Source organism: Castor canadensis, chromosome 4, assembly GCF_047511655.1.
Source record: "Castor canadensis chromosome 4, mCasCan1.hap1v2, whole genome shotgun sequence".
NCBI classification, from domain to species: Eukaryota; Metazoa; Chordata; class Mammalia; order Rodentia; family Castoridae; genus Castor; species Castor canadensis.
Genome location: NC_133389.1, coordinates 112,954,800 through 112,976,534, shown reverse-complemented (window position 1 = coordinate 112,976,534; position 21,735 = coordinate 112,954,800). Strand labels below are relative to the sequence as shown.

Below are 21,735 nucleotides of genomic sequence, written 5' to 3'. Positions count from 1 at the left end.
GGAGGAAAAGTGGGAAGTAAAGGAAATGTAACAGAGGCATGAACTTTGTCAAAGAATACTCTATATAAGCACTTATGGAATTATCACAATAAAAACCCCTTGTATACTAATACATAATGTATGCTAATAAAAAAGATGGCACCCTGCTTTTTGTCCTCCCATGATGAGAAGGGCAAACACATTCCCTGCATCTCTTTTCTAAGAGCACTGATCTCATTCCTGAGGGAGGAGCCCTTGTGATTTAATAATTTTTAAAGGGCCCCACTTACAGATATGACCACATTGGGGATTAAGTTTCACATGTGATGTTTGGGGGACCAACATCAGACTATCGCATCTGGGCAGATTCTGCTTGGGGCTCTGGGAAGCAAACTGCTGAGCTTGCTTGTGCCTGTGTTCTGATGCATGTACCTGCAGATTTCCATTGGGTACGCGTAGAGTAGACAGAAGGTCATAATCAGTGAACTGCTGGTGCTGTTTCTAAGGAAGATGTGCCAATTTACACCTCTCCAACAGTGTATGTGTCCTGGTTGTTGCACTTTCTTACCAACATTGACATTTTCTTTTCACTTTAGTGATTGCAGTGTGCCTACTGTGGTTTTAAGTTGGATTTTCTTAACGAGTAAAGTCAAACTCCTTTTCATGTGTTTATTAGCCACTTAGTCTTTTATTGTGAAATGTCTGTTCAGGTTTTCTGCTCTACTTTCTATTGGGGTGGCTGCCTTTTTCTAATTAACTTCTTTAAAAGAAGTTAACTTCTTTAACTTTCTAAAAATGTTTTAAAGAATATATGTTCTGGATCCAAGTCTTTTGGTAAGTATTGTAGAGCAAATATACTTCCCTGCTTTTTGAGTTGCCTTTTTATTTCCTTAATGGTGTATTTGGATGAACAGAAGTTCTTAATTTTATTTCCCAACTTATTACATCTTCCATTTGTGATTAGCATTTCTAAAAGGTATCTTTGCCAACTCTAGGATCATGACTATGTTCTCTTTTGCTTTTTTCTGAAAGCTTCATTTTTTAATCTTTCAAATTTAGATGTGCAACACATCTGGAATTGATTTTTCTGACTGTTGGGAGGTAGGGTCCAAGAATCATTTTTCCATATGGATATCCAACTGACTCAGGACCATTCATTGAAGAGTGTTTTTTCCATATCACAGCATTGTGACTCAGTCTCATAAATCAGGTGACCATATATGTATGGATCTGTGTCTTGTGTCTTGTCTCTTTACACTGTCATTGACCTGTCTGCCCATCCTTGCTCCAATAACACACCATCTTAATGGCAACAGCTTCACAATGGATCTTGATATATAGTACTTTAGGTCCTCTGGTGTTTCCCTCTTGGTCAGTAAGTACCCTCCTGAGTATTCTTTGTCCTTTGCCAATTTTCACACACACACACACACACACACACACACACACAGACTTAAGATTTCAGTTGAGATTATATAAATCAATTTGGAGAAGTGGAATTTTCGCAATATTGACCCTTTTCCACCATTTAAGTAATTTGCTAAGGGTACCCTGGTTTATAAGTAGTGGAGCTAGAATTCAATCTTTCAGAGTCTGACTTCAAAGCTCAAAACTACTCTAGAATTTAGGTATGCCTTAGTTTTGAGGATGTGCTGTTTTGATTCTAAATATCTTTTGTTTTGTTTTGTTTTCTGTTACTTTTGAAACAGATTGTCACTGTTTAACTCAGGCTGGCCTGGAGCTCAGTATGTAGCCCAGACTGGCCTTGAACACATTATCTTTCTTGTCTCAGTCTCCCAAGTGCTGGAATTATAGGCATGCACTACCATGCCTAGCCAATTTCAATTATATTTTAAGTAAGCCCTTTTGTTGGTCTACCATAATGCTTTATTCCATAGTACTATCTTTTTTAAAACTTCCCATTTATAAGGATATTCCAGAATTTAATTTAGTCAATCCTCTATTATCACTCATTTTGAAGATATTTGCAGTTTTTCTCCAAGTAAATAATTCTCCTATAAACATCCTTTTAACTATATCTTTTTTAGTCATCTTCATCATCCCTGGAATTGCCACTGGCTCAAATGATATGAAAAAAATATTAAGAATTTTTATATATTGATAAATAGCACCATAGAATGAATGCATATACCCACCAGTAATATGTGTGAAAGTTAACTTACTGACACCCTTCCTAATTCTCAATGTATTTTTTTATTTTTTAATTTTTGGGGATGTTTTAACAGGATAAAGTACGGAGAAGTGGAGGGGGAGAGAAGGAAAGAGAAAATGGGAAATGGGAGCAAGGACTCAAAATGGTAACTCGGTATCTGTGGTCTTATACTTTCCTGGGATGGGGGAATACTCAATGTGTTTTTTTTTAGATCTTTGCTAATATAATTAAGGATATTATGGCTTCTAGTTTTCATTTGTATGTCAGTGATTGCCAGTAACAAGTTGTAGTCATATGTTAGCATTTCATATTATTGACCCTTATATTTTGAACCCAAGTATTTTGATGGTACTTTTAAGCCAAGTGGAAAAGCCTGTGCAGCCAGATCTTTGCTGTTTGTCTTTGAGTTGTGTATCCTTCTTTGCCACTCCCCCTCTTCCTATTTCCTAGGCAGAAAGAACTATCTCTCATTTTCTCTTTCATAAGACATTACTCAGACTTTTCATAAAAGGAATTTCAAATCTTTGTTCAGATGACTCAATATGGATTCTTTTGCTAGAAGGTTATGAAATAAAAGATAGTGTGACAAGTTGCCCTTCCTCTCTTGGGCAAAGGATTAGGTTGAAACTACAGTGGAAACAAGTCAAGCCAACACTCTCTCAGTACACCCTCACCTTTCAGCACTTCTTATGTCAGACCTTCCTTCTCCTGGAGGGAATTGCTCATCCTGAGTTAGTCACCTCCTCTTGCTGGAAATCCGATCCAGATCACTTTTTTAAAAAGAACATATTTGTATTTCTAATTGTTCCACAGTAATTACACATATTTATGTGGTACAGTGTGACACTTTGCTACATGTATACAGTGTATAATGATCAGATTGGGTAAATTGCATATCTTTTATCTTCCACTACCTTTGATGCTTCATAATTACCCACTCTACGTCCTCTGCCCTAAGCACCTAACACTTCAGTGCAGCTAACCTAAACTGTAAATTTATCATTATAGAGGGAGGATGCTTTCTTTTTTTTGGCCCAAACTTGAGGGACCTGGAAAGAGGAAAGAGGAAGTAAATGAAGGTTAATTTTTTCTCTGTTTTGGTTCCCTTTGCTTTGCTTCTTTCCTTCCCTTAAACATTATCCTAACTCCTTTCATCTTCATTTTTTACTTCCTAGTCAAGAAATCTTTTAAAACTCAACTGGCAATAACACAAATGAATTAATATTCCTTACCTATCATAATTATTTCATTCATTCAAAATGTATTAGTGGCTACCAAGTTTGAGGCACTGTCATTTGACAGCTTTATCATCTTTGTTGTTGAAGTGTGGTAGATTGCTATTTTTCATGAAACATTGCAAAAGCTTTTGTGTACCATTTTAGAAGAAAATTGCTTTGTGTATAATTGATCCTTTATGGAAAAACTATTTATTCTGGAGTATTGCAAACCCACAGATATATTCTTCTGTGTTATTTCTTTTGTGTGCCTATGGTACTTTTTAATAGTGTAATTAAGTTTCTGAGTAGTTTTTTTCCTCTTCCAGAACCACCTACACATCTTTTTACCTATTCCCTTTCAGCTATGCTGAAACTGCAAATGAAAGTCTATCGGAATTTTAAGACAGGAACTTTTGCTAGGTGTAATTTTCTCATGCTACTATTGAAGAGGAATGACAATACTATTTTCTAGTATTTTATCTTATGTCTATATTGATGGGTATTTTCTAGAACAATTTTTATTTTGCTTTATATGGAGACACATCAAAATTCCCTGAGTGCTTCATATTATCCCAATATATGGCAGTTGAGATTTCTTTTTGGCTGAAAATTATGGCATCTGATTGCAGAAGCTTATGGATTGATTTTTCTCATAGCAGCATGCTCAGAGGGAAGTAGTCCAGGGAAGACACAGCAGATTCTTGATACCAGTTTTCTGAATTCCTCTCAGCTTTCTTCTCTGTGTTTGTTAGTATATAGCTCTCATCTAATAGCCATTTTATAATAACCAACAGCCTCCTGATGTCCACTTTCACCTCCACATTTCAGGAAGAAAGAAAGGAGGAAGAGCAGGGAAGAAATGGGGAGTGCCTGTGTAAAAGCAAATCTTGCTCCTAAATTCCCAGCAGACCTCTGTTTGTATCTCATTGGCTGAAAGTCAATTGCATGGTCACTAAGAGCCCTAGAAGTATCAAAGAAAGGGCAATATTTTTGCCTTGAACAAAATTGGGATATGTTAGGGAGGAAAAGCAGAATGAATATTAGCACCTTGCTGTGTCTGCCAGTGTTAAACTTCAGATGACAAAATTACTCAGCATTAATAGTGAAAGGCACATTAAAATTCCATTTAATTGTTAAACTCTATAACCTTGCTTGTGATCTTGGCTTTAGCAGTTTTCTTTTAATGAAAAGCTTGTAATCAAGTGAAACAGCAATGCATATGTGACAACTAATCACAAGAAAAAGTACAGGGTTTTAAATCATTTTGTTAAAGAAGGTGTCAGAAAAAATTTTCTCTTACAATTGCAAAACAAATCTGTTTAAAAATTATATAACTATACTCAAAATTGAAGCTAGTTAAGTATATATTTCAGGTTGGTTATCACAGGGTTGTTGCAATTTAGGAGGGTCAAGATGCTCTGGGAAACGGCCTGAGGTTGGCACGTTCAGAGATGGCCATGACTGGAGATCAGGCTCTTAGGCTTTCACCAGTAGAACCCACTAGGAAATAATTTATAAACTCTGATGTTGCAGAATTAATTTTACAATAGAACATATCATTTAGAAATAACATTTTTGGAGTAGTGTATCATAGACTTAATTACTTAAATATAGATTTTGTAAAAATGCAAAGATTTCATTACAGATAGCTCTAGTTCCCCTTTGATGTTAACCTCCAGTTGAAGCATCTTCTTCAGTTTGGTGTATGTGTATGTACTTTAGAAATTTTCCTTGATAGAAGGAAGGAGGGGTGGTATGTGTGTGGAATAGATACAATGCATTGTCTTTTGTCCCTGCACATTATGTAATAGCATCATATGGCATGTATCATGGTACATTTTGCTTTCTTCACTTAGTAATAGATGTTGGAGATGGGTCCAGATTATTTGTTTCTACTATGCAAAGAATTTCCTTCTTACTCTCAAGCTCTTGGAAGAGTAAGATGGCTTGGATATCCAAAGATTACTAATAAATGGAGACATTGCCCAGGTTTCTTCATATGGGTTTGAGTGCTAAGATAAGCAGCTGAGTAGCTGGCCATCTGTCGACTTCAGTTTCCATGAACTAACTGACACTTCACCAAGGTAAAGTGGGTCTATTTTTCCTTCTTTGACTCAAGTACACCTCAATCTACTGTCCATTTATTTTGGAGTTCGTTCTTGATAATTTTCATCTCATATGGGTGAGCATAGGTTAAAAAACGGGAAGAGGAGATGAAACTCTGCTTCATGATTTAAGAGCAGGACTGTGATGTATAATGCAATCACTGAAGGCTTTTCCAGTGTCTAATAATGCTCAACACTATTCTAGGTACTCTGGTGAACTGGAGATGAACAGCTAAAGTCCTTGGTTTCAAGGGATTTGCATCCTAATCCGTAGAGGTGAATAATAAGCAAATTAAGAAATATATACTATAATGCCACATATTGGGAAGTAAGAAGGAAAATGAGAGTCAGGGAATAAAAAAGATTAAGAGTAGGAGAGGCTGGTATTCAATAAACACTGGAATAAAGGCATAAATAATGAGTGCGACAGTAAGATTAAACACAAGGGATAATACTAGAACTAGTGAGGGGAAAAATCATCTCTCTCTGAATTAGAAGAGGTCCCCATAGGATGCCTAACATGAAACTGAAAAATAAGTAGGCATTGGCTAGAGGCAGGGATGGGGAAAGGCATTCTGAGCATTGGTAATAGTATATGTACAAAGGCAGGGATGTGTGGGAGGGGTATTATCTCCTACTGCTAAATAACAATTACTACAGATTTAGTGGCTTAGATAACATAAATTGTCATCTCATTATTCTGGAGGTCAAACATCCAAAAATAGATCTCACTTATCAACATCAAAGTGTTGGCAAGTCTGCATTCCTTTGGAATCTGCAAGGGAGAATCTGTTCCCTTACCTTTGTCAGATTACCTGAAGTTTTTGGATTATGGCCCTACCTCTTCATTTTTAGAGCAAGAAGCATAGCATTTTAAATCTTTCTTCTCTCTGACCTCTGCTTCTGTTGTCACACCAACATCTCAGACAATAACCCTGTGGCCCCTTGCTATGAAGACTATTGTTGATTACGTTGGACGCATGTATAACCCAGAGTAATCTTTTTATATATGGTCAGCTGATTACCAGCCTAAATTATCTCTGCAACCTTAATTTTCCCTTGCCATGTAGCATAACATATTCATAGGTTCTGAGGGCTAGGATATATGTGGACATGTTTGGGGTACCATTATTCTGTCATTCAAAGTATTGTATTTTCGGGGATCTGCAAATGTTCAATATAGAGTGCACATAAGGCAATGGATATACAAGGGAATAGGTCCTTGTCAATTATGCTGAGTTTGCACTCAGTCTTGGAAAGTAATGGGGGAAGCACTTGGTAGATCATGGAGTTCTGTGGTTCATTTGGGTTTTTGAGATATCACCCATTCAAGCAGTTTTGTGAGGGCAACTAGTGCTAAGAGAACAGAGAAAATGATATTACAGAAATCTTTTCAGATTTGGGTGGGTGAATTATAAAATATCCCTCTAATGCTAGAGAGGTTACGAGTAAAGGAATCAGGAAGAAGTGAGTGAACCTCTTATATCAAGTCCAGGTTTGTAAGATGGGAAGGTTGATTCACAAACTGTGTCAGAATGTTAACAAATGTCAAATCTAAGCATGTCCAAAATGTCAACTCAAGTAAGAAGGATAAATGGTGAGCCTTTCCAAAAGAGAGGATCATTTTCATTACCCTTTCTTTATGAGTCCAACATGTGGGGGCAAAATTAGGAATAAAATTATAAATATATGCATATATACATATATAGATAGGTAGATAGATAGATAGATATTGAGATATTGAGGTAATGTGTCACTATGCAGGCTGCCTTCAAACTCACCATATAGCCCAGGCTAAATTCATCATCCTTTTGCCTCAGCCTCCTTAATGCAGGGATTGTACATGTTCCCCATTATTCCTGTTACAAAATTATATTTTTTTCATAACTAATTACTGAATTTCCCCATGTTGATTTGCCAACAGTTGGAAATGCCAGACATGACTTCTGGTCAGAATTTCTAAGACTATCAGTGTAAGCTATGTAAATTAATCTATTCTTCTTCCCAATACCTGGAAATCTCCCACTTTTCTATAATATATTGCTTTAATCTAGGTATACATACATTTTCTCTTGGACTATTGGAATTATTAAGATAGTTCTGAGATTAGAGGGAGTAAGGACCTGAGGGACTCCACTTAAATTACCATCACTCTCTGTGGAACTCTGGAGATCCCAGAACTGGGTTGCTCTAGGTTCTTGGCCTTGCTTACCTCTTTTCATTTTACCTGACTCTGCTCCTTAGACTGGAAAAGCATATGGAATAAGTAGGCTTTTATTTGAGTCATTTTGTTGTCAATGTTGATTTAGAGTCTCTTCTCTGAACTGTTGTAGAAATAAAAGTAGAGACATTTACAAAGGTTGACAATATGTGGCATTTGCTTCATAATCAAATGTATATGAATTATGAAAAGGGCAGAGATTTCATGGATTTCCTTTGTAGATTTTGGATTTTGTTTTGCAGTAAAAGGCTAGAACTTTTTAGAAAAATTTCTCAGACTGTTTTACTAAATTAAGGAATACCATTTTGCAGTCATTGAAAATACATGTATATGCATATTACAGGGACATAGAATGATAAGGAAAGATGGTTAAATATTAAATGAAAATGAACCGTATATATAGAACTGTACATATATCATTATTACATTTGTATAAAAATTATACAAGGACTTGTAGAAGCATAGAAAATCTTTGAAAGAATATAAAATGTTGAAAATGACTACCAGGACTAAATGTAGCTGGGCTTTAGGGCCGATTAAGGCCAGAAATTTTAATTTTTATCATGGAATTTTCATACAATTTGACATTAACTAGCACTTTATACTTGAGAAAATAGCTTAATACATTTATTTTTCACAGAGCACTTAAAAATGACCTGTGAATATTTAATGTTAATATTTTAAAGTTCTGTAAAATTTGCTAAATGCATTTTAATATACCCTGTCTTTTAGTAGAAAAAGACTGATGAGAAATAATTCAATCACATTTCAATGTGGAAAATTATATTTATATGTTTACAAGTTCACATCTTAAAAGATTCTGGGAGTCATAAAATCCAGTTTCTTTTATAACTGCTAAATTATGGAAATTGAGATAGAGTTTCCCCAATATATGGTGGAATTACTATTGTCCCAGCTTAGCTTTTTTTAAGATGCATTTTTCTTTTTTCTATAAAATAAGAAAAATTTAGAAGTTATGCTAATTCAAAAAAGTCAAAATTAACTGTAATCCTATTCCACAGAAATCACCATTCTTGAATAACTGGAATCCAGTCTTAGAACAGTTTCTTTTCAAGTTCTCTGTCATTTCCCTTAATACACTTTTGCGGAGCATTAGTCCTCCGTATTTCTTATACATTCTATTCTTACATAAAGCTGCTTTGTTTGTTTGTTTTAGTTTGATTCTTCTTTTTCCATTATGAAATTTTTTCCCATTATGTTTGAATTTATTATGTTTATTATGTAGCTGAGCAGTTTAACTATTTTTATTAGCTCTAAACATTTATCTTTTGACTCCATTAGTTTTTTCAGGATAATAATTTTATCTTATGAAAACTAGAATGCACAATGTTTCATAATAGAAACAGAATGTACCCGTCTGCTTAGAGTTTAAAAGAGAATTTTGAATGCTAGTAAAAAGTACTGTTTAAGCTTGACTTTGGCCATAATATTTGAACTAACATTTAAAATGTCAAGAAATAATTCACATGAGAGAGGTTATAATTTGATACCAAATCAAAGGTATTTCATATTGTTATTGTTTTTGTACTGTTTGACCTGGTAGAATCCCCATCATCTTTAAAAACTCATCCTCATTTGGTAACTGACTAATCCACATATCTGTACATTTAGTGAGTTGAGAATTAACAGACTGTCTATATGTTTTCCAAATTTAAGCCTAAGTACAACTTCTTCCTCAGTGTATTAAAGGCAATGTTCTTGCCAGGCATTAGTCACTCATGTCTGCAAACCTAGCTACCTGGGAACTAGAAATCAGTGGGATCTCAGTTCAAGGCCTGCCCTGGCAAATAGTTCAAGAGACCCTATCTTGAAAATACCCAAACAAAGAAGGCTGGTGGAGTGGCCCAAGTAGTAGAGAGCCTGCTTTAGTCAGTATGAAGTCCTGAGTTCAAATCACAATACCATCAAAAAAAAGAAAAAGGAAGGAGATTTTCTTTTTTTTTTTCTCTCTTGTTTTCTTTTTCTTTCTTCTTTCTTTCTTTTTTTTTAATTGTTGTGCTGGGGGCGGGGTGCACTGCAGTATTTACAAAGGTTCTTACAATGTATCAAATATATCATACTTGGATTCACCTCCTCCTCTGCTCTCTTTCATCTCCCCTCCCCTGATTCCTGGAACAGTTTCAACAGGGATCATTTTTGTATTTACATACATGTGTATACATTATATATCCCCCAGTGTTCTCTCTCACAGAACACTGTGAAAAGACTGCCTCATTATATGAATGATCTCTCTGCTATTTTTTCCCCATCATGTTTATAGAAGTCTGAGTTTTGATCTACCTTTAGAAACTACTTAAGGTTACATTTGTTTATTAGCTTGTTGTAACAAAAGTAGATTTTTTTCTACCAAATCTGTAAAAGTGAATTTTACATTAAAATGTTTTTCAACCCTCTACAACCACTAAAAGTGGTCATTACATTACATATCAAAGTGTTCTTCCTATACTATAAAAATATTTCATAAAGACACATTATTTTAAAATATTTTCAGTAATTGGATTTATCTAAAAGGCTTACCATTTTGATAATACTCAAGCAGTTTCTAAAATGTCACATAATATGAACATGGAATAATTTCCAAAACTAAGTGCTTTAAAATTATTTAACATGAAAAATTCTGTTCAAGTAGCAGTTACTCAGCCAAACGCATTTTAGCCACAGGCTGCAGGAACCACTTTGAATTTCTCACTGGTAAGCATAAAATTGAAATGGCTTAAATGACATGATGCACTTGTTTGAGACTTGGGAAGTGTAAGTTTTATAATTATCTCATGCATGTGGGGCCCAATGTATTTTGAATTTTTCAGATTTTTAGTGCGGTGTTACAGAGCCTGTGTTCTATCTGTCCTGGTGGGGTCCAGAACAGTACTCCATACTTAAGTACATTACAGTGTTTGCACAAATTTGTGAGTATTCCCATTAAATACTTTAGTTTAGGCTTACTACCATATGATTTCAGTCCAGGTTGTGTTTAGCCACCATACTGATAATGAAACTTTCATTTTCACAGATTTTTTTTTTCACTTTTTTTGGTAGTATTGGAGTTTGAACTCAGGGCTTTGCATTTGCTAGACAGGTTCTCTACCACTTGAGCCATGCCTCCATCTGGATTTTATATTATAATATGAGATTTTGAACCTGACGTTGCTCAGCTAATCACTAGGTATCTGAACCTGTTATTTTTCTGAACCTCAATCATCTCAAATGCTAAAAGGAGAAAGTATTAAGCAGTTTTCAAACCTTTTCAAATTCTAAATCTGAATGTCTATTTAATTCTCTGACATAAGAAATGCTACAATTGATATTTTTTTTAAGTGATACTGGGGTTTGAACCCAGTGCTTCATACTTGCTAGGCACGTGCTCTACTACTTAAGCCATACCCCCAGACCAGAAATGGTACAATTGAATCAGTTTTATACTACCTCAGTTTATTGGTTCCTTAGTTGAGAGGCCCTCAATGTTGTTGAAATGTGAGTAATATTTATTTGTTATTTATATCAAAGGCACAAGTACATAGGTCAAGAAGTATTTCCACTTGGTTTTCTGTATAGTTGGACCCTCTAGGTATCAAGTTCATGAAGGTACATTGACTTTTTGATTACAGCTTTGATTTCCTGAGTGCATTCTGGTGTTGAGACTCTTATGGTCATAATTAAAGTTTGGATTATGTACAGATGGTGAGAAACATAGTGTGGTTCGTGTGGTTTTCTCTGTGACTTTATTCTTTAACAAACGGTTAGATAAGATTAAACCAAAGTATTGTAAGGGAATCTGCAAAATCACATTTTGTTTTAGAGACAGAATCTTTGAATCTCATCACCAAGAAAAATGAGCTCTAAGTCCAAAGGTGCTCGGCCATCCATTGGGGAAAGGCTTACCTAATCAATTAGAGGATTGGTTAGGTCTCCTGCTAACTAGAATTGGCAAGGTTGGATAGTTAAGCTATAGGTAGAAGAATGAAATGAAAACAACAGACAACTGCAATAGGACTGAACTTGTAAACCAGCCCAGATTTGTTCTAGAAACTTGCATTATGTGTTTAGTACCTGTATTAGATATGGAATCCTCTTCAGTTTTCCTTATTTTCTACCATTTCCTATGGTCTTGTCCCTTGTCGCTTCTCTCATTTAACTTACCTGATGCAACTCTTGCCTGTAGGTTATAGTGTTAAAGTAGATTAAAAGGTTATAGTAGGGAGAAGGAGGCTACAATATTGATTTAGGAATTGTTGCCATTCTTCTGAGTGGCTAGAAGACATCTGCTACTACCAGGTACTTTTTTTTTTTTTTTTGAGACAGGGTCTCACTATGATGTCCAAACTGACCTTGAACTCACTTTCTCCTGCCTCAGCCTCCTAATATTGGCGCACCTTTTATTCATTTCCTTAAATAGAATTTATTGAGTACCTACACTCTGCTGTGTAGGCATTGGGCATATAATCAGAAATTAGAACAATACAGACAGTGTACTCATGTCTATTGAGGAAGACAGACTTCAAATCAGTAAACATGCAAGTGGGGGGACTGATACACATTATTGTGGAAAAGAAAAGGATGAGAGACAAACATGAGGTGCTCCCTTATTTAAATGGAGAGGTCTGGTTGGGTGACACATTGGTCAAGCTGAAGGATGAGCAGAAACCAACCAGATAATAGGAGGAATGAAGTAGCTTTAAGGTAAAGGGAAAGGTTTTGATAGAGAATGAACAAGATATAGCTGAGAAATAAAGAGAAATAAGAAGACAAATATGGTTGGACTATGTGAAGGAGATGAGGGTGGAGAGATGCCCAAAGTGAGGTATGTGGACTTCATAGGCATTGAAAGAGTTTGGATACTATTTAAAGGGTTGTAGGATGGAATTTTATTCAGCCATAAAGAAGAATGAAATTTTGTCATTTGCAAGTAAATGGATGGAACTGGAGAACATCATCTTAAGCGAAGTTAGCTAGGCTCGGAAGGTCAAAAATCACATGTTCTCCCTTATATGCAGAGTATAGACCTGAAACAATTCAGTAATATTGGACAAGGGTCACACACATGGGGAGAACATACATGGGAGGAATAGGGAAAGGGAGGGAAATAAAAACTTGAATGTGGTTGATGTGCTCACTGTAGAGGAGTGAATAAAGTAATCTAGGAAGTAGTGAAGAGGTCTGGTAGAGATGAACCAATGTGGGTTGTAATGCACAAATGCACGTGTGCATGGAAGCAATGCTAGGAATCTCGCTGTATAGCTATCCTTATCTCAAACTAGCAAAAATGCTAAGTTTTTCTTATTATTACTTTGTTTTCTCCAACAAAATTGAACAAGAGGGCAGGACAGGTATATACATGTAGAACAATGTATATACATGTACTTAAATGTAAAAAATAATTAAAAAAAATAAAGTTGAGTCAACTACATCAGGCCTATAAGGGGGAGAGGCAGTTGTTGGGCAACAAATAAAGCTACAATGCAAACTAAAAACAAAAAAACAAATAAAAAATAAAAGGTGTGGGAAACCATTGAAGGGATCCAAGCCAAAGTCAGATTAGAATTTTTAAGAGATTACTTATGTAGAAAATGGACTGCAGGAATTGATGCTATCATCTAAGCAGGAGCTGGTTTAACTCCTGTAAAGGCAGTGGAAGTTGACAGATTGAATGTGCATTTTGGAAGACCAATCTTAATGGATAAGATTTGGATATGAATACAAAGAGACTTACAGGGAGGATTGCCAAATATTATTAAAGCCTTGAAACAAGACTTTCTTGACCAGAGACTAGAAATTATACACTGGAGTTTATCACTATATTCCCAAAGCTGGTAGAAAATTTATATAATTCATGGTAGGTTGGCAGAGTTTTCAAAAGTCATGGATCTTTGCTATTTTCTCCTCCATATAAGGTTTACGTTACTGCAAAGTCCACTAGATACAGGTATTTTATCATATTGGACACAGAACAAAAATGTATGAAAAGAAGATGCTATTGCTTAAAAAGCTTGTTTGTCGTGGAGATGGTGTGTTCCTAGAAAGATGTCAATTCAGTTCAGTGATATTGCAGGTTGGGTTCTCAGGAAGCACATGCTGAGGCAGATTTGGGGGTACCTACACCTCTGAGAGGAAAGAAGGAAATAGGGTTGAGCAGATGAAGAAGTCACTTCAATGCAAGTCTGTCTAGACTAACTTGGTAACTTTGAAGTTCCGGAAAAAAATTTTTCCCATCGTGTCCCACATTGGGCCTAAATTGCTTTATACCCTGCCTTGTTCAGTCACTGGGCATAGACTGCCCCCAGAAGCTTATGACTTCAGACAAGACTGTTTTCTGCAATGTACCCCTAGTACAACAAACAATATGCTATAAAAAAAAAGAAAGAGAGTGTTCTGTAACTGCATCCAACCCTGAAGGAAATGACAGCTTGAGGCTGTCTGTAGACCGCACTCCCACAGCCAGGCAGCAAGTCAGTCCTGGGGGAGGGGTTGGATCTGACTGGTTTGACTCCATCCCCAACACAAGTGCCATATTACTTGTAATAGAAGTAGTGAGCAATTACAATTAATGTACTTCCTTTTCTCCAAGGAACTCAAGACAAAACATGCACATATGAATAAAAAAAAAACAGATAAAACATACACACCTTTCTAATCCCCAAATATTAATCAATAATTAATTCAGTACAGGAGGATTAAGAGGGAAAAGATGGGAAGAAGTGACCAAGAACAAGAATGGTACAGAAGACTTCTATAGGCCAGGAGAAACAAATTTTAACAAAATACAAAGAGTTATGACACGCAGTCCTGATCCTCACTTTTGAAAGTGCTTCAATTAATTCATCTTTTAAAACATTTTAAAATAGCATTATAAAATTTAAACTGCTTTTGTTTCCTTGGTAGGTACAGAAAACATGAATAAGAGAGATTGGCCATTCATGACAATTCAGCGACATGATAGCTCAGGTATTTTTTCCTCTTCCAACTCTATTTTATGATTTATAATAGACTATACATTTCTGAAATGATATGAAATTGAAATGTTGATTTCCAAAGTTTTAATAAGGAAAATCTCATTTCCTGCTTACACTGAAAGATTGGCTAGTTCTTTTTCGAAGGGTCTGTTTTAGCTTTCAACAATGGCGGGGATAACTTTGCCTTCCATCATTGTGCTGAAATCATTCAGGAGCCTCTTATACTGGTATGATCCATTATTTATTTAATAAGTCCTAATTACTTTATTATTACAGATTAGTAGAGAAAAAAGTACATTTTTTGTTTGATGTATTCTGGTTACTATACTATCTGCTACTTCATGTTAGATCCCCTTTACCTGTGATTAAATTTATCAAAAAGGTTACTATTTTACTAAATTAGGATATTGTATGTATTTGGGTGGCGAATACTCAAACATTTTAAATAATTATTTTTTATTTTAACTATTAAGTGTATAGTTTTTATTTTCAATCTTTTTCAAATTTAATTTAAATTATTTTGATATAGCTAAGTTAGAAATGCATCGTGACTTAAAAATCTACTTATATAATTTAATTAATAAAGTTGTGATACTTAAATATTCACAGTTGATACCTAATACATTTTAAGTAAAGAAAACTGATGCAGCAATGCCATTTTTTTTTTGTTTGTGATACTGAGGTTCGAAATCAGGGCTTCATGCTTGTTAGGCAGGCACTCCACCAATTGAGCCACTCTGCTAGCCAGACCTGGCATTTTAATTTTCTAAAATTCACAGCACACTGATCACATAGAATTGTTACCTCTATGCTCTTTTGGAAGTAATATTATATAGTGAATATAGTAACCTTATTTGGAGTTTCTAGAAATAGAGGTTAAAATATGTTAGGAATGTTGTAATATATTATGTCTTAGATTGTTTTCTAAAATATTTAAAAATAAGATCTGAAGTCATCATCCTTTCCTTAATTATATTTTGACTTTGATTAATATGATGTTATTTCTTTGTCATTTTTTCTGTTTTTGTGAAAAATAGATAATCTGGTATTCCGTATGAAAAATGAGATGAGAAGCACCAGATATAAACCAATAGACTACCAACAACTGCGTGCCTTAACCGAAGCAAAAAAATTAGCTTCTGCTTCTACAGAGCTAAAGGTTAGAAGATGTGTGTGTATGTGTTTTCCTACTTAGGAAAATTGAATAGCTAGGAAGTATAATAATATTTACATTGCAAATGCAAAACTAAGTGACTGTCTAAATAGTTTTTAGAATCTCCCAACTATAATAATAGTGAACAGCAGCTAACATTTATTAAATGTTCTCAGGCACTGTTATATAGTTTATATGCATTACTCATTTAATGTTCTAAGCAACCCTGTGAGGTCTGAATTCAACTTTATTTTTGGAAAGATAATTATCGTATTAGCTTCCAGCAATTTCAAAGAACTTAATCTGAAAAATAAGAATTTCTAGCAAATGCTAGCCATAGATTATTATCTTACTTACGGCCTTTTCCTGCACTGTATAAATGTGCCCTCAGGAGCTCTCAATTCTATAATTGCCTTTTTTTTTCTGTTCAAATATATGTTACATGTCCTTATGTCATGAAAAAGTCAACCTGGACTAGATTTGGAAGGGAATACATGCAAACAATTGTGTACATTTTGAATTATGTATATATTAGGATTACTTCTATAGTATATATTTCTCATGCAAATGATACAATTTATTAACAATGAAATTTTTCATTGTTTGGTTGTGTTGAAAAACTGGTTTGTGAAGCAACACAATAATTTACAAGTTTTTATTTGTAGTTAAGATTTTTTATATTTTGATAGTTTTTCATGGCTTTTCATTATTCATATCCTCTTTAAAAGGCAATTATTTTGATTCCAAAGCACAATTTGACACATTAACCTAGAGTAATTATCATATATTCATGACTGTATTTCTTCAAACTAAAGTGACCTCTTAAAAACTGGGGCATTATTCATTTGATTCAGATATAACTTTAAAATAACTTCATGTTATGAGGACATTCAAAGAAATTTAATAGAAAACTCGCAAAACTATCATCCTAATAAAACTGTTTGCATATCTGCGACTTGTTTTGACCTACTGTATACATACAAAGTACACATACATATATAAACACTGAATCCAATTTTTTTCCATGATAAATATGAAATTTTGTATGCTTTCTTAACATTTTATCAAGTTATTTTTATTTATTTGTTATATGATTTTTTTTCTCAGTTTTATTTATTTATTTATTTATTTTCATTTTTCTTTTATTATTCATATGTGCATACAAGGCTTGGTTCATTTCTCCCCCCTGCCCCCACCCCCTCCCTTACCACCCACTCTGCCCCCTCCTTCTTCCCCCCGCCTCAATACCCAGCAGAAACTATTTTGCCCTTATTTCTAATTTTGTTGTAGAGAGAGTATAAGCAATAATAGGAAGGAACAAGTGTTTTTGCTGGTTGAGATAAGGATAGCTATACAGGGAGTTGACTCACATTGATTTCCTGTGCGTGGGTGTTACCTTCTAGGTTAATTCTTTTTTGATCTAACCTTTTCTCTAGTACCTGTTCCCCTTTTCCTATTGGCTGTTATATGATATTTAATTATTGTAGTCAATGAAATTTATGATGTACCTACTATTTGCCTAGAAGATACAATAACGAATAAAATAGTACATTCCCTTGCTATACTATTTGTTGGGGGAATGAGGGGAGTCAATATCTATTAAATAAACCTGGAAATAAAATTATATTGACTATAAACTGCAGTAAAGCATGCTGTCAGGTATATAGTAGCAGGACTTAATCCTGATCAAGTAACTAGGAATGTAGTTTCTTCAAAAAAATTTTATTAACATGCATTAATGGGGGTTTTGTTGTGATAATTCCATAGATGTGTATAGTATACTTTGAACAAATTGTCCCTCTCTTATATTGCCTTAATCCCCCTCCCTCCTCTCCTCTTTTTTCAAACAGTATTTGCTGGGTTTCATTATTCTGTCTTCATATATGGTGTACTTTGATGCTATTCACCCTTAAGTATATTTTAGGAAAGACCTTTATGAGGAAGTGACATTAGGCTTGAGATCGATGGGCCAATTAAGGATTAACTATAAAGGAGAATGATGGAGCAAGTAATTCAACTGTGATATATTGTAACAACTTTTGTAAATGTCACAATGTACTCCCATCCAACACAACAATTTAAAAAAAAAAGAATTAACTAAGCAATTCCAGTATTTAGGAGGCTGAGGCAGAATGATTACAAGTTTGAAGCCAGCCTAGTGCTACATAGTGAGACCCTTTCTCAAAAAAAAAAAAATTCATTAAGCAAAAGCAGGAATGACAAATACTATATTCCAAATAGAAAAAGATGCATGCATTATCACACCCTGTTTCTTTTGGGTATAGGGCTGTGTCCAGTTTTGTGATACTGGAAATCCTGATACTATATGCTCCTTATTTTAAAATCCTCTACCCTCACAGAATAAATACCCATAGAAATTACTGGATGTTTGAGCTAAAAAATAAGAATTATTTTTTAGTGTTTTTGAGACCTATTACCAAATTTCTTTTCCAAGTTATTGTAATACAGATACTACCACAGACATATCCTTTACATCTTTGTCAGTAATAGAATGTATACACATACATTCCTAACATTATTCATCCGTCCAACTCTCCCTCCCTCCTTCTGTCCCTCTCTCCCTCCCTCTCTCCATCCATCCATCCAAGATACGCCAAAAGAGACATATTGGCTGGATATAGAATAATTGAGTGTTAAAGTCAGTGTCTGACAAGGCTAATTTCTTTTTGATGAAATTAGACTTTCTATCAAAGAATAAATGTATTTTAGATTTTTAATTATTGTGGTTTTAAAATTTTGACATTAAGTGCAAGAACAGTAATTTGTCAGCACTGTCAGCTGCTAGATCGCATTTCTGGTCACTGTATAACACATTTGTGAGATTAAACAGATGCTCCTTTCAATTGGCATTTTAAATACGAGCACTAACCTCTCCGTTTACAGTAGAATATAAGTCAGGAAGAAGCCTTTTAGTTACGTATTTTCCCGAAATAACCTTGTACCTCGGGATTCATAGCATGGCAGATCTCTTCAGCTGCTGAAAATGGTTCAGTTTGTAGTAATCATTTTGATAAGTTTTCCCCCATTTTTATTCCCCATAGATTTGTAATGAGAATTTGTCTTTTTAAAGCATGTTTATATGGGCTGTTGTTTTGCATGCACAAAACAAAAAAATTAAGTATCACATAATTTTCTAATGCTTTATCTTTTTCTTCATACTGTTTTCATTTTTATTATATCTGGGTTAAATAAGATGTATTGGAAGTGTTATTTTGGAGCTTTCTCTTCTCATTTAATTTACAAGCAGCAAATTGACATTTTGTTTTTAATCAATTAATTTTTTTGTGGTGCTGGGGCTTGAACTCAGGGCCTATACCTTGAGCCACTCCATCAACCCTTTTTTGTGAAGGGTGTTTTTGAGATAGGGGCTCGTGAACTATTTGCCTGGGCTGACTTTGAACGAAAATCGTCCTGAACTCTGCCTCCTAGGTAGCTAGGATTACAGGCGTGAGCCACCAGCATCTGCATGTTTTTAATTTATTTTTGTAAGATATGAACAATTCCTAAATAGAACTTTTTCTTAAATGACTATGGCTTAAATGGAATTAAATAACTAGGAATTAAATAAAACTCTTTTTTTTTCCTTTTTCTTTTATTATTCATATGTGCATACAAGGCTTGGTTTATTTCTCCCCACTGCCCCCACCCCCTCCCTTACCACCCACTCCACCCCCTCCCGCTCCCCCCCTCAATACCCAGCAGAAACTATTTTGCCCTTATCTCTAATTTTGTTGTAGAGAGAGTATAAGCAATAATAGGAAGGAACAAGGGTTTTTGCTGGTTGAGATAAGGATAGCTATACAGGGCATTGACTCACATTGATTTCCTGTGCGTGGGTGTTACCTTCTAGGTTAATTCTTTTTGATCTCACCTTTTCTCTAGTTCCTGGTACCCTTTTCCTATTGGCCTCAGTTGCTTTTAAGGTATCTGCTTTAATTTCTCTGCGTTAAGGGCAACAAATGCTAGCTAATTTTTTAGGTGTCTTACCTATCCTCACCCCTCCCTTGTGTGCTCTCGCTTTTATCATGTGCTCATAGTCTAATCCCATTGTTGTGTTTGCCCTTGATCTAATGTCCACATATGAGGGTGAACATATGGTTTTTGGTCTTTTGAGCCAGGCTAACCTCACTCAGAATGATGTTCTCCAATTCCATCCATTTACAAGCGAATGATAACATTTCGTTCTTCTTCATGGCTGCATAAAATTCCATTGTGTATAGATACCACATTTTCTTAATCCATTCGTCGGTGGTGGGGCATCTTGGCTGTTTCCATAACTTGGCTATTGTGAATAGTGCCGCAATAAACATGGATGTGCAGGTGCGTCTGGAGTAACCTGTGTCACAGTCTTTTGGGTATATCCCCAAGAGTGGTATTGCTGGATCAAATGGTAGATCGATGTATAGCTTTCTAAGTAGCCTCCAAATTTTTTTCCAGAGTGGTTGTACTAGTCTACATTCCCACCAACAGTGTAAGAGGGTTCCTTTTTCCCCGCATCCTCGCCAACACCTGTTATTGTTGGTGTTGCTGATGATGGATGGCTATTCTAACAGGGGTGAGGTGGAATCTTAGCGTGGTTTTAATTTGCATTTCCTTTATTGCTAGAGATGGTGAGCATTTTTTCATGTGTTTTTTGGCCATTTGAATTTCTTCTTTTGAGAAAGTTCTGTTTAGTTCACGTGCCCATTTCTTTATTGGTTCATTAGTTTTGGGAGAATTTAGTTTTTTAAGTTCCCTACATATTCTGGTTATCAGTCCTTAGTCTGATGTATAGTTGGCAAATATTTTCTCCCACTCTGTGGGTGTTCTCTTCAGTTTAGAGACCATCTCTTTTGATGAACAGAAGCTTTTTAGTTTTATGAGGTCCCATTTATCTATGCTATCTCCTAGTTGCTGTGCTGCAGGGGTTTCATTGAGAAAGTTCTTACCTATACCTACTAACTCCAGAGTATTTCCTACTTTTTCCTGTATCAACTTAAGAGTTTGGGGTCTGATATTAAGATCTTTGATCCATTTTGAGTTAATCTGGTATAGGGTGATCTACATGGATCTAGTTTCAGTTTTTTGCAGACTGCTAACCAGTTTTCCCAGCAGTTTTTGTTGAAGAGGCTGCTATTTCTCCATCGTATAGTTTTAGCTCCTTTGTCAAAGATAAGTTGCTTATAGTTGTGTGTCTTCATATCTGGATCCTCTATTCTGTTCCACTGGTCTTCATGTCAGTTTTTATGCCAGTACCATGCTGTTTTTATTGTTATTGCTTTGTAATATAGTTTGAAGTCAGGTATTGTGATACCTCCTGCATTGTTCTTTTGACTGAGTATTGCCTTGGCTTTCCACGTAGGTATTTGATTTTTTTTTTCATTTTTCTTTTATTATTCATATGTGCATACAAGGATTGGTTCATTTCTCCCCACTGCCCCCACACCCTCCCTTACCACCCACTCCGCCCCCTCCCTCTCCCCCCCCAATACCCAGCAGAAACTATTTTGCCCTTATTTCTAATTTTGTTGTAGAGAGAGTATAAGCAGTAATAGGAAGGAACAAGGGTTTTTGCTGGTTGAGATAAGGATAGCTATACAGGGCATTGACTCACATTGATTTCCTGTGCGTGGGTGTTACCTTCTAGGTTAATTCTTTTTGATCTACCCCTTTCTCTAGTTCCTGGTCCCCTTTTCCTATTGGCCTCAGTTGCTTTGAGGTATCTGCTTTAGTCTCTCTGCGTTAAGGGCAACAAATGCTAGCTAGTTTTTTAGGTGTCTTACCTATCCTCACCCCTCCCTTGTGTGCTCTTGCTTTTATCATGTGCTCATAGTCCAATCCCCTTGTTGAGTTTGCCCTTGATCTAATGTCCACATATGAGGGAGAACATACGATTTTTGGTTTTTTGAGCCAGGCTAA

At 35.3% G+C, this 21,735-nt stretch overlaps 1 protein-coding gene across 5 annotated transcripts in view; it reads left to right on the top strand.

Annotated features, from left to right (window-relative positions):
* Positions 1 to 21,735, top strand: part of Ccdc148 (coiled-coil domain containing 148) — a 297,747-nt gene that overhangs the window by 56,499 nt on the left and 219,513 nt on the right. For 4 of the 5 annotated variants that reach the window (XM_074070859.1, XM_074070858.1, XM_074070860.1 and 1 more), the window contains 2 exons: positions 14,593 to 14,655; positions 15,701 to 15,822. In XM_074070859.1, coding sequence (XP_073926960.1) covers positions 14,604 to 14,655; positions 15,701 to 15,822 — 174 coding nt within the window. In that variant the 5' untranslated portion in view covers positions 14,593 to 14,603. The other variant, XM_074070861.1, reaches the window with a different exon arrangement.